Raw genomic sequence first — 12,062 nt, forward strand, 5'->3', positions numbered from 1 at the left:
GTAATCCCAAGCTTTACAACAGTCTGATCAGCCTCTTGGCCTCATCTTTCTAACTCCCACCTCATGCCCCCTGGATCTATTTAAAACAGTCCAGCTAAAACGATTTTCTTGGCCTGTTATTTGACCATGTCACATAGAGTAAACCTGAGCCAAAGGCAGATCCAGTTCAGGCTGTGGTTCAGGTTTGGGTTTAAATCAAAAGAATGCTTGTGCTTTGCGTAGATAGAACATTAACAAGTAACAACAACGTAATAGCCTGTAATAACAAGTTCACTTTGCAAGAATACAGTCACAGATGAGTCAAAAGAAGAAACTAATCCCCTGGGTGACATGGTTTTAGGATTAATAGAGTAAGAAAACAGTTAGATCTTCAGAGACATGCAAACTGATCCAAAATGCAGTAGGGTTTGTTTGGCACCACGCTTCCAACTTTGACTCCATCCTAATAAAAATCAGAGTTGTATATATTTTTGTGTCTTTCCCCTAACTTAAGTAAACTGATTTCAACCAATTTAAAGAGCAAAATCTTCCCAAACTACCAAAGTTCAGGGGCCTCTATTTTTGCAGCTCCAACATTTTTACTAAGACATCTCCTACTTTGTGACATTTTAATTATTCACAGCACCAGCGCTCTGCAAGTGGAACATGCTGTGTATTCTCCATTCACTCATTCATTAGTTTTAATTAAACCCTTTAATTTTATTTATGCTGTCATGGACTGATTAACAATTTGCAGCACAAACCAGGAAGTCTTAAATAGCACCTTGAGAAATCTCCCTTGCTCTAAACAGAGATCTGTTATAATAACTACAGATCTGCAGGATTATGTTCTGAAAGGCAAAAGGAACCACATCAGCAGCTTTCCCAAAGCAATTTTCTTTTAGCTGTTTAACAAAACATATCTCAAGGCCTTTGGTGAGAATCACTGATGATGAGGTGTCCAAGGGATTCAACAGAATGAAACTGCGGACAGACACTGTGAAAGTTCCTTTATTAGAAGCAGTATATGGCTGAGCTGGAGCAGCATGATGCAATAGAAGAGTGGACCAAGTCCCACTTCAGCAGAGACTCGGGACGAAAAGGCACTGCCTGGAACTTGTTAAAGGATAAATTCATGGAACAGCTTAAGTGACTCTAAGCACAGTCTTGATAGCTGTAACTTACACATTTTATTATTCTTTTAAATTCCTGCCTTCCATTTAAAGTGTCTGTAACTTGCACCTTCTGACAACAGACCTTCTGTCGCTCAAGACCTTCATCACAGTGATCTTAGAGCACCTGGGCACATCAGCATATATGCTATACCTCACTTAAATTCAAAGATTTAAGTCCACTCATAACAGCCACCCATATAGCTCTGCACTGCCCTGCTCAGCAATTAATTCTGGTCCCCAGATTTCATAACAGCCCTTCCCTCACTCTTCACATCTGTTCTTTCCAGTCCCTCTCTACATAATTCCTTCTCACATCTGTTTCTGTCCCCATCTGCACATCCCAGCTCTGCCTCTCTTGCTCCCTCAGCAGTGTTTCATCCCTCCTACCTGACTGGAAAAGACTGCCTCAGAGCACTTTTTTCCCCCTTTCCCTACTAGGTGTAGCTGTGCTCACCAGCTGAGGCAAGGCAGATATAAGTCTAGGAGAAGAAGAAATAAGCATCTCCACTGAACAGAGCATATTGAAAGATTTGGGCAGGATACCCAGAGCTCCTGGGCCCTTTCTCCTACCCCACTTCCCTTCTCCGTGAACCACCTTTACTCCTGACAATAAGGAGTGGGGGGAAGAACAGGTAATCGTACTCCCTCTCCACCTTTGCTGGAATTAACTTGCAGGATCTTCAGCTACTTAGTCCCTACTTTAGAAATGTAACTTCCAACTCTCTGCTCAGTACAACATATGCTTTATAAAACTCCAGGTTACTGCCAACTGCTGTGGAGCCCTCAAATAACTATTCACATTTTTCTATAGTCTATTTGTGCAACCTAGCAAAATGCAATTCACAGACATGGAAGCAGTCTTACCATGAATGAGGGAGCTGTGCATTAGCTACCCCTTATATGGTACAGGATCCACGCTGCAACAGGAGGAGCTAATGGGGTAAAGGGGGAGAGGGAAAGCCTCCTCAGGGACCACAACCATCCCTACACAGCCTCCATCATTAAGTCAATCCCTATTATTTTGCTTATAGGCTTGCAATTACGGAGAAATAAATACAGAGTGAGGCACTGACATTTCATCTTCCTGGCCTCTGCTCTGAGTACAAACTGAGGCCAGACAGGGAAATCTGTTTGAGTGTGTCAGTCTAAAGTGAACTAAAACAACACAACTCTTTATCCTTTGGCACAGCCTTCAAAATCTGCTCACACAAGAATTCAGCAATGAGCTATTTATAGAGGCTGAACTACCTCCAGGCCCTGTGCATAAGGTTGTCCCAGGAGAGCCCAGCTAAGACAAAGCAGAGCAACGCAAGCTGAATCTGCCTGCCTCATCAGGAAGGTTGAATTTCACTCTGGCCAAGAGCATTATGGGCAACAAATGAGGCCTCCCATAATGTATTCCAATAAAAACAGAGGCTTTAAAAAGAAATCAGTGTTTTGTTCCCTTCCAAGACACATAAATCGTTTTAAATTGCGCTATTTTAGAAGCCTTTGTGATTTCTTTTAGGTGATGCCTCCCTCTAGTGTTAAAGCAGGCAGGTGGCCGCTACCCGGTCTGTCTCTGTCAGCCCACTTTTTGAGGAGGTGAAAGACTTTTCAGTACTTGAATATTCATATGTTTCTCTTCATGGCACCACCTGACAGTTCAAACACGGTCTTACCACGACTCTGCCAGCGAGCTTTAGGAATCATCATACCTGCCAGTCACTGCAAGGAGACCTAGCACAGGTCGTCAGCAGGTGAGAAAGCAGCAGCCTACGGCTGTGTGGATAAGATGGCAGCAGAAGATTCTTATTCTGGGATACAAGGGCCAGAGCCTCATTATAAGCTTCCTGCTGAACAGCTAGGAAGTACACAAAATGTGAAAGGCTGGTTTGCAAAGACTCAATAAACTTCCAGGTTCAACTTCCCTCTTTGCCTGCAGGAGATTGATGCAATTGCTCTGGCAACATCCTATTACATGCTTATTCAGTACTCAAAACTGATATATATTTGTTTGCTTTTTATACAGGGCCTTAAAAAGTGCTGTGTACACACAGCTATAAAAGATAGATAGCAGAGACACATGTGAAGTAATGATCTGGCTGAAAGCTCAGGAACAGTCCTCTATGAGCTGCAGCAGATTCAGCTAGAAAGTCACTTTTTTCTTCTTCTGGAGAAACATGCAGCCCAAATAAGCACAAACACGGAGCTTTCCTAAAAATTTGGTATTGTCAAGAACTTTCTTACATGTGAGCCTTAGTCCGGCAATATTTGTTGGAAATACAAAAGGTGAGCAATCTAACCACACTAAAGTAGTGGGAGAAACCTTCACTTCTGGAATTTGTTCCCATTTGCAGTCATGATTTTTCCAACCTAATAGTGCATTAGGAGTAGATTTCTGCATTTAATTTCTTAAATGCACCACAGCAGGGAGAGAGGGGGAGGAAAAAAAAAACAGTTTTATTTCTCTGCAATATAAAGAGTAAAAGCTATTGCTTGCCAACTACACAATTATTTTCAAAGAGCTTAGCATCTCTCTTAAGTTGATGTATTAGCTTTATTACACCAGCATGGCTCTGAGAGATACTTGCCACTCAACTCGCTGGTACAAAGAGATATAGATGCTTTATTACTGTGGATGGAATTCCCATTTCTGCCAATGCTGCCAGCAATTCTGTGCCCTCCTGAGAAGTAATGCAGCCCCTAAATCATTTATTATCTATTTTCATCACAGCTTCACACTTTTTGCATTTTGTTTTACAAGTGTCAGTGTGCCTCAGTGTATAGCATTTTCACCACCAACACAGAAATCTCCTAGGGTGTTGGCTCAGACCCACAGCCGATACTTCATCAGGAAAGGATTGAAAACTAGAGAAGCTAAACTGATATGCACTAAAATCTGCCACTGCCATCTGTTTTTTACCAGAACAGTGCTGCCTGTGGGCACTAGAACACTCCATACCTGACTATCTGACCCCTCTAGCTTACTGTTGGGATTTTCAGTTTCTAAGCTGACCTCAGGCAGGACAAGTGTACCCAGCTGATCAGCTTAGCCACAAAAGCAGCATTTCTAGGAACAGCCATAGCACAGGGAAGAACATAAGTGCTATGGGAAGTTTTAGGTGAAACCTGAGGTGTCCGTCCCATTGCAGACCTCTAAGCAGGTGAGGGAAAGTTTATTCTCCTGAAATTCACTCTCAAGATTTTACAAAGTTGTGTTTGAGGCTTCTTCCAAAATTCCATTGGAATCTTTCCCTCGACTATGTTTAACAGGCCAGCCCCTTATTTAAGCACCTGGCCTTTTTTTAAAGCTAGTGTGCTTCAGGCTACTTGAAACATGTTTTTTCATAGCAAGGGGAATTAGCCCCTAAAACAATCTACCAAGTCATGTAGTGGATTTTCTACTGTTCAATGTATTCAAATCAAAATGTGACATCTTGCTAAGCCATCTGTGCTACCTCAGCTCCAAGACACAGGCCTGATGTAGGAGTTACTGAGTGAGAATTTTTGCTGTGTGCCACACAGCAGGTCAGAAAAAAAATGATCTAATGGTCCCGTCTGGCCTTAAGCTCTGTGAATCTATGAATAAATGAAAATCTTAAGCCTAAGCACTCTGGGACAAGGACTGTCTTTAAATATTTAGCAAAGCACTGTGTCCACTGGGACTGCTCCATAAATATAAGCAGCAGTCACATGCCTGAGGCTCAGCCATCTCAGGTCACCTTAATGCATGTAAACACTTGTGTGATGAGAGCTCGAAGAAGATGTTCAACTCCTGGGGTCACTTAACTCTGAAAATGTAGTGGTTCAGATTACTTTTTTCTTAGCCGGTCAGTCTGAGGCTTTCTGTGCAGTTGCTCCATTGCAATCAGTCATAGTTCATGTACAGGATTTCCTCAGAACAAAATCCTTAAACACGTTCTGTCACAAAGTCCTTCCTTAGCCTTCAGTTTGGCAAAACACATACTAAAATCTGTGGAGGAAAGGCCTAATTGAAAAAGCAAGACTGAAGATTTGGCCAATTGTCAGCAGGGCACACCCTTAACAGCACAACCAGGCCACTAAATGGCTTGAGAGGGTCATCTCCTGCTAAACAGCCAGGGACTTACACACGGCAGATTATTACTGGATACACTGGGTACATCACTGGGATGTGTTTCTCATAGAATTCCCAGGCCATGACTCTTGGGATAACTTTTTAGAGTAGGAAACTGAATAAAAATGATGGAGTAAAAATTAAACCACTGCCCCTTTCCCCCTCTGACAATAATTTCAGAATAACCACTGACAATAATTTACAGAACCTGCTTTTTCACTATCCAAATCAGAGTCACAGAAACAAATTGCTTCCTTTCCAAGTTGTTATTCTATTTGAGCTACCTAGGAAGCCTGTTTGCATTTCCTCCCAACCCTCCAGAACTGACAGCTGAGCTCTGAGCTGCTGCTTTACACGGTCTGCCAGGATCTTTCCCAGTAATCCCGCAAGGCTGATAGAAAGGGAAGATGTCCACACAATTTAGTTTCCCAGTCTTGCTAGTTCAAGTAAAAGAGCATAATTACTGCATGTCAAAAGCTGCCAGAACCACCTCCAGCAAGGATTTAGTGTCATCACTAATGCTTGCATGCGGGGGGGTGAAGATTGTGGCTACATTAACATTAAAAAAACCCCTAACCGAACAAGCAGAACTAGTCCTGCACAGAAAACGACACTGCCAGTGATTTAGCAGAGTAGCTGCATTGCAGCTAGCAGTCATCTACATGTAGAAAAAAAAAATAAAGAAAATTAAGGTAAATGCAATGAAATACTGCAGTAAAATACTGAGAAACATGGATGCATGGGACTGTACCAGTGACTATGTGAGAGGATCAGAAGCCATGTGTGCATGTAGCTGAGAGCAGACTTGAACTTTTGGTTTATCAGAGTTTAATTTTCTCCATGAAAATGACTGCACTGAAAATATAACTTCAAAGTCATTCTGTTTATTAATATGGATTTTGTACTTTTACAGCCTTTGTAATGGACAGTGCCAGGCAACAGCTGAGGCTGGGAACAGATCGAAACCATAGATCTCACTTGCTTAAGCAAAACTATGTGTTGAGGTAGAAGAGGTAAAGAAAGGCATAGTGTTGGAAACGCATCAATGATGGACCACCACGGAACTAGCTTTAAAGGGCTACAGAATCTATCCCTCCTCTGACTTTAATGGAGCCACATTGATTTTCAGCTGCTGGGAGACCTGGCTTCAGTAGACTTCAGTCGAACAGCCTTCATTCACACCACCTGGGAGCCCGACCCAGTTTGCAACAGAATAATTGCACAATAGGCTTATTATTTATACATCATTCCCAGCGTATATGGTGTTTCACAGACAGATGACATTGATCAGTCTCTGCCTGAAGGGCCTCCCACATTTTTATATCATGGTTTCAGAACATTCCCACAAAGATGATCTCCAGTCCCATATATCCCCTCATATACAGAGCACAATAGGGATCTTTATGACCAAGCTCTACCAGGGACGTTTGGAGTCACGGCCAGAATACCAGTGTAACTGTTTTGTTCTGCGAGTACCTGCCTTGAAGCAATAGTATTTAAAGTCAGATTACAGCCTCTTTCTTCTGGAGTTAGTACTGACCGTCTCCCACATTAGTAAGCTGTTAACCCATAGAAGCCTGTTGACATATATGAAAATCTTCACTCATTTTCCTCTTGAGCTTGGGAAAGAAGCAGCCTTTCATTTGAAAACTCTTCTCCTAGCAAGTAATACAAAGCTCTTTTTTTCTTCTTCCAGGACAACTTATCTTTTCCCCCTCATTAATCAGTTTCTGGAAAACTGAGCCTACCCCTCAGTTTAGTTTTGACAACAGCTTGATATTGCTATGTCCTTAAATGCCCCCTGGTTGCTGCCTTTCTCACTCTGCTGAAAGACTTTGCACTCCACATTTTCAATTGTTTCAGCAATTACAAAGCATTGTTCCTTGTATTTAGAACACAGCAACAAAGGATAAAAATAAGCCTCTTCATCCTAGTCATTAAATACTAAGTAAAGGATTTGCAGTAATAGCATATTTCAGAGCAAAGGAGACAAAAAGGAGTGTATCAACTAAGCACTGTTTTATTTGCCTGCCGACCTTTTGGGTCTTGGCCTTACAGACCTTAGAGGACCAGTTCTGTGTTTTCTTGAGACTTCCCGACATTGGGGGCTGGAAGGAATAAGGGAATGGGAGGAAGGGAAAGGAACATCTTCAGTCAAGGACCTGTAATTGTAGTTCAGAATAAAGCCAGGCCACCAACAATTTTGAGAGTTATTCATTAACACTCACACCAGTGGGTATTAAAGGAAATGGTATAATGTGTCAGAGAGCTCCCAACATGGAGAGCTTGGTAGGACACAGTATTTTACTAAAACTGTCAGTGGTGGTGATTTATGAGAAAAAGTAACAGAACTCCTACTCTTGGAGCAAGTGTGTAGAGGCTCTGTGGGTGTGTTAGGTGTGCCACAAATTTGGCAAAAAAAAAGTTTCAGTGATGTTTGAAATGCTTGAATCGCTGGGTACTTCATTTATCAACCGTGTTTTACTACAGCAATGCAGGCTCCATCAATGCACTGTAGGAACACAGTTGAGAAAATTTCAGACAACCACTGTCTAGAAAGACTAGGACTTTCCTGGTACAAGAAAGATATGGGGCTGCTAGAGAGAGTCCAGCAAAGGACCACTAAGATGAGCAGGGACTGGACCATCTGTGCTGTGAGGAAAGGCTGAAAAGAGCTGGGACTGTGTAGCCTAAAGAAGGGAAGATCGCATCAACGTGTACAAATATATAAAGGCAGGGTGTAAAGAAGACAAAGCCCAAAATCTAATAAAAGTTATCTTCTCTCCCTATACACCCTAGCATACACCCTTAAACTTTCATGATTAAAACATTACATCTAGTAATACACAAACCACCTCTACTATTCCTCTGTTAAACAACTGCGACATTTCTGCATAGTTACAATCATAATCTTCTACATGCAGGGTGACTAATCAGTAGGACCTGGGATTTCTTTGGATCAAAGTGCACTACAAATGTATTATCATTACTGGACAAGCTTTCTTTCCCTCTTGGCCTCTAGCATTTTGTTGAAATTAAGTGTCAGAAGAATAAGGCATCATGACTGTCACTTACTTATATATGCCTTGTCTCCAGCCCTGAATAATTTACAAAATAATAATACATTTTTTTTAAATCTGCATCTTGTTTCAAGACATTTCACTGCAAAAAGATGACATTAAGAACACATAGAGCAGGACAACTAAAAAGCAGTTGAAGAAAGCAACTCTGTGGTCAAACTGAATCACGAATTGTCCCCTGAAGTCAACAGTTAAACTCTATCTGCCTCGGTATTTAATTAGGAAAACATTTCCATATGTATTCTGCTATGTATTTACCCTCTCACAGCTGGCCCAAGGCTGTTAGCCAATAAATTCAGTTCTGCTGCCCAAAAGAGGAGGAGCCGAGTCCAGGACTCTCATGCCACTGGAATGGGGAGCTAGAAAAAAGGGGAAAGAAGGTAGAGAAAGCGAAAGGAACCCTGGAGAAAACCTAGCTTTCTGCTTTTGTCACTACCAGAGAATTAGGGGGACAATAGAAAGGAATGCAGAAAACAGAAGAAACTGCTGCTAGAGAGCCCAGCAGGCAGGAGGACAGTAGCCCTTATGACTGCTCATCTTGCCAATTGCTTACTCAGCCTATAAGCAATCCTGCTGCTAAATCCCAAGCTGTGTAGCATCCTTCTTTTTTTCCTTTGGACAAACCTTGATGCAATCAAATTACACTATTTGCATGTTTGTTTTTCGAGTCCTGAGCTAATTTTGCATCCACTAGATCACGCTTCCTTTCCCCAGCCTTTCAAAGGACCATCAGCTGACGTTAGGGTATGTCAAGGGTGGAAACTGAACTTTTGAAGTGCTCCCTGTAAGCAGCTCCACTGCGGCTCTGGACTACAGGCACTTCTGCCACAAGCACCCATCCCCTGCAGGGCGGCCGGCCCCAGGCCGCCTGTGGGCCTGTGCGCAAGCGGCCCAAGCCGAGCCCATGCACTGTCAGGTGAAACCGCACGGACGAGGCAGCCTGGCGGTGAAGGCCAGCGGCCTGGGGGACCGCCGGCCCCGGCTGCTCACGCCACCGCCGGGCACCTCGCCACAGCCTGGCGCGAAGTTCCCTCCCCACCCTCTGCAACGCGACGCATGCGCAACTGTGACGGACGCCGACGTTGAGGAAGTGACGCATACGCGAGCGGTGAGTGGCAGTGCGCTGGTGCCGTGCGCCGCGCATGCGCCGTGGCGCTGAGGCGTCCCGGCTGCCGAGCAGCGAGGTGAGTCCCGCGCCGGGAGCGGGGGTGCCGTGCGCCGCCCCCGCGCCTCCGCCGCCTCCGCGCAGGGGCCGCCAGCGGCCTCTCCCGCCCGCCGTCCGGGGCCGCGGCCTGCCCGGCTCTGGCAGAGGCCGTGGGGAGGTGGCGTCCCACGAAGCCCCTCGCGTTTCCATCCCGGCCTTCCATCCTTGTCGCCAGCCGCGAGGGACAGCCTTCGGCCGGCGGTCCTGTCCCGGCCCCGGGCGTGCTCGCAGAGAGAGGTGGTGAAGCACGGGAACCTGGGGACCGGTGTAGGCGGGGGGGTGGATGGGGCCCGGGGTCCCTGGAGGGGAACTGGCCGGTGCGCGGGGTTGTCGTGGTAACTGTTGCTTGAACGCAGGGCCAAACCCCTTGCCTGCATCTTCGGAGCTGATGGAAGAAAACTGTGAGCTGCGACTGAGATGCATGGGCTGCCATGCTAGGAGAGGTTGCTGATGAAGGCCACCTGCCCTATTAGTGTCTTCCTGCAAGTTAATAACACTTGTTTCTCCCCGAAGTTGATAAAAAGTACATCCTTTCAGAAGACACTCTCACCCTGAAACCTCCAAACAATACCAGCTTCAGGCTTGCCTTGGTAAGTCAGTCCAGTGTTAATTTCCTATCAACTAAGATGCTTTGTGTTCTACTTCAAAGCTGAATTGTCAAACTGAAGCCTATAGCCAGCTGTTCTTATTAGTGCTTCCACTGGCACATCTCACCCTGTTTCAAAAACTTGTATTTTTTGGTTTGGGATATGTTAAGTTGCGTATGTTTTTGTTATGTCATAGTCTTGTGGAGCATGACCATTTGCACAGAAGATTGAGTTCACTCTCTGGCAAGGAGAGTAATTTTTATAGGTTGTTTTATTTGTTTTGATATCAGCGTCTTCCAGGAGTATTCCATAGATTTGTCTTTAAGAAGTTTTGGCTGCTTTTTCCTTTCGATAGTGGGAGAAGCCTTTGGGGGGAGGACTCATGGAGCAGTAGACTACTAGGTGTTTTGAAACAAGACTTTCTCGTAAAGAAACATGCTCATTGTTTTGCTTACTTTTGTTTGGGCACAATCTTCATGAGGAACTGTGTGTGTGTGAACGTTCGCGTGATGACGTGGTTCTTCTTTTTTGCCTTTGAGCAGAGGATGCCAACAGACAACAGCCAACCGCCAGGCAGTATCCAAGAACAAGACCCTGTTACTACTTCAAGCAATAATTGCCTGTATAATGCTGAGGAATTGGGAATTGAACAAGAAAATGGCATTTGTAACAGTGACCTGGGTGATAGTATTAGAGTTCCGAGCTCTGCCAGCCAGTCATCCACTTCCATGGCTGTTCCTTTGGAGGTGCCCAGAAGAGGACAACCCCTTTTGCAGATCAACAGGCAGCAGATTCAGTCCATCTCATATAGTGCACAGGCTGCTGAGCTCAAAGGTTTAGGAGTTGATGTCTATGACCAGGATGTATTGGAGCAAGGAGTTCTTCAGCAAGTAGATAATGCAATTAATGAAGCTAATAAAGCAACAAAAATAGCTGATGCGGAGAAAGAATATCGGTCAGTGCTGGATGACTTAAGGTAAATTGTGTCCTATCTTACTGTTCCTTTCTGTTACTGACTATCTAATGAGGCTCAGTGTCTCATGGTTTTAAAAGTTTGAAGATGAAAAGATGTTTTGAAAGCACTAGATCACATGTACTCTTCTGAGTCACCCACGTTTTAAAAAACGAGAAAATATTTTTCACGCCAGAGCAATGCTTCATTGCTCTTATTTGACTAATTCAGTCATGCATCAAGGCAGTAGAGGACAGCAATCTCCTTTTTCTGCTTTGTCTCCTACCTTACCAAGGTGCATGTCTGTTTTCTCAGTGGCAGAAAACTGCATTATATTCTATTATTCAAAGTTATGGTTAGAAAAAGTGCCACTTCTTCATTTCTGTATGCTTCATGGGGTTATCTGCTTCTGGGTATGTGGTTTCTGTAACTTGAATGACTCCATATCATAAGTGTACTACAATGAAAATAACCTTATCTCAAGTGCTTATATGAAGTACTTAAAACACCTTAAAAAAGTCAAATGCTCAATTAACATGGTCTATTGATAGTACAAGACTTTGAGGAATAGGAGCCACTAATCTTTTGAGCTTTGGTCTTAGATCTCCCTTTCTGTTTCTAGTCTCATTGTGGAGTTACTGTGTGAACTACTGCAGGTAAATAATTCTACCTGTGCAACTTTAATGTGTTGCATTAAAGTTGGTTTTTTAATGCTCAAGACTGCTGTAGGCCTCCATTACCTATGGGAACTGTCACATAGCTCTGTTGTTATGCATATGCTTAATTTTATGCACTTCATTAATTTTCCAGTTTGGGTGTGGAGATGTGAAATTAAGTAAGTTTGCAAAACTGGAACCTAATTTCAGATGTTATGTAGCAGAAGGACATGAGTAAGATGGTCACTCAGAGGAAGAATGGAGCAGTGTAACAATTGCAGTTAGATTATGTAGTTATTGAAAGAGTGGTGCATGGCACTGTCAATTAGTTGATGTTTTCTTGTTTTTCTT

General features: G+C 43.7%; 1 protein-coding gene across 3 annotated transcripts in view; it reads left to right on the forward strand.

Moving 5' to 3' along the window:
• Positions 1-9,435: 9,435 nt before the first annotated feature.
• The window catches only part of ERCC6 (ERCC excision repair 6, chromatin remodeling factor), a 49,519-nt gene continuing 46,892 nt past the window's right edge, over positions 9,436-12,062 (forward strand). For 2 of the 3 annotated variants that reach the window (XM_082309383.1, XM_082309385.1), the window contains exons 1-3: positions 9,436-9,496; positions 9,873-10,106; positions 10,646-11,079. In XM_082309383.1, coding sequence (XP_082165509.1) covers positions 10,649-11,079 — 431 coding nt within the window. In that variant the 5' untranslated portion in view covers positions 9,436-9,496; positions 9,873-10,106; positions 10,646-10,648. Of the gene's footprint in view, positions 9,497-9,570; positions 9,754-9,872; positions 10,107-10,645; positions 11,080-12,062 lie in introns of those variants that run through there. The other variant, XM_082309384.1, reaches the window with a different exon arrangement.

This window comes from Platalea leucorodia (assembly GCF_965183815.1).
Source record: "Platalea leucorodia genome assembly, chromosome: 4".
In the NCBI taxonomy this organism is placed as follows: Eukaryota; Metazoa; Chordata; class Aves; order Pelecaniformes; family Threskiornithidae; genus Platalea; species Platalea leucorodia.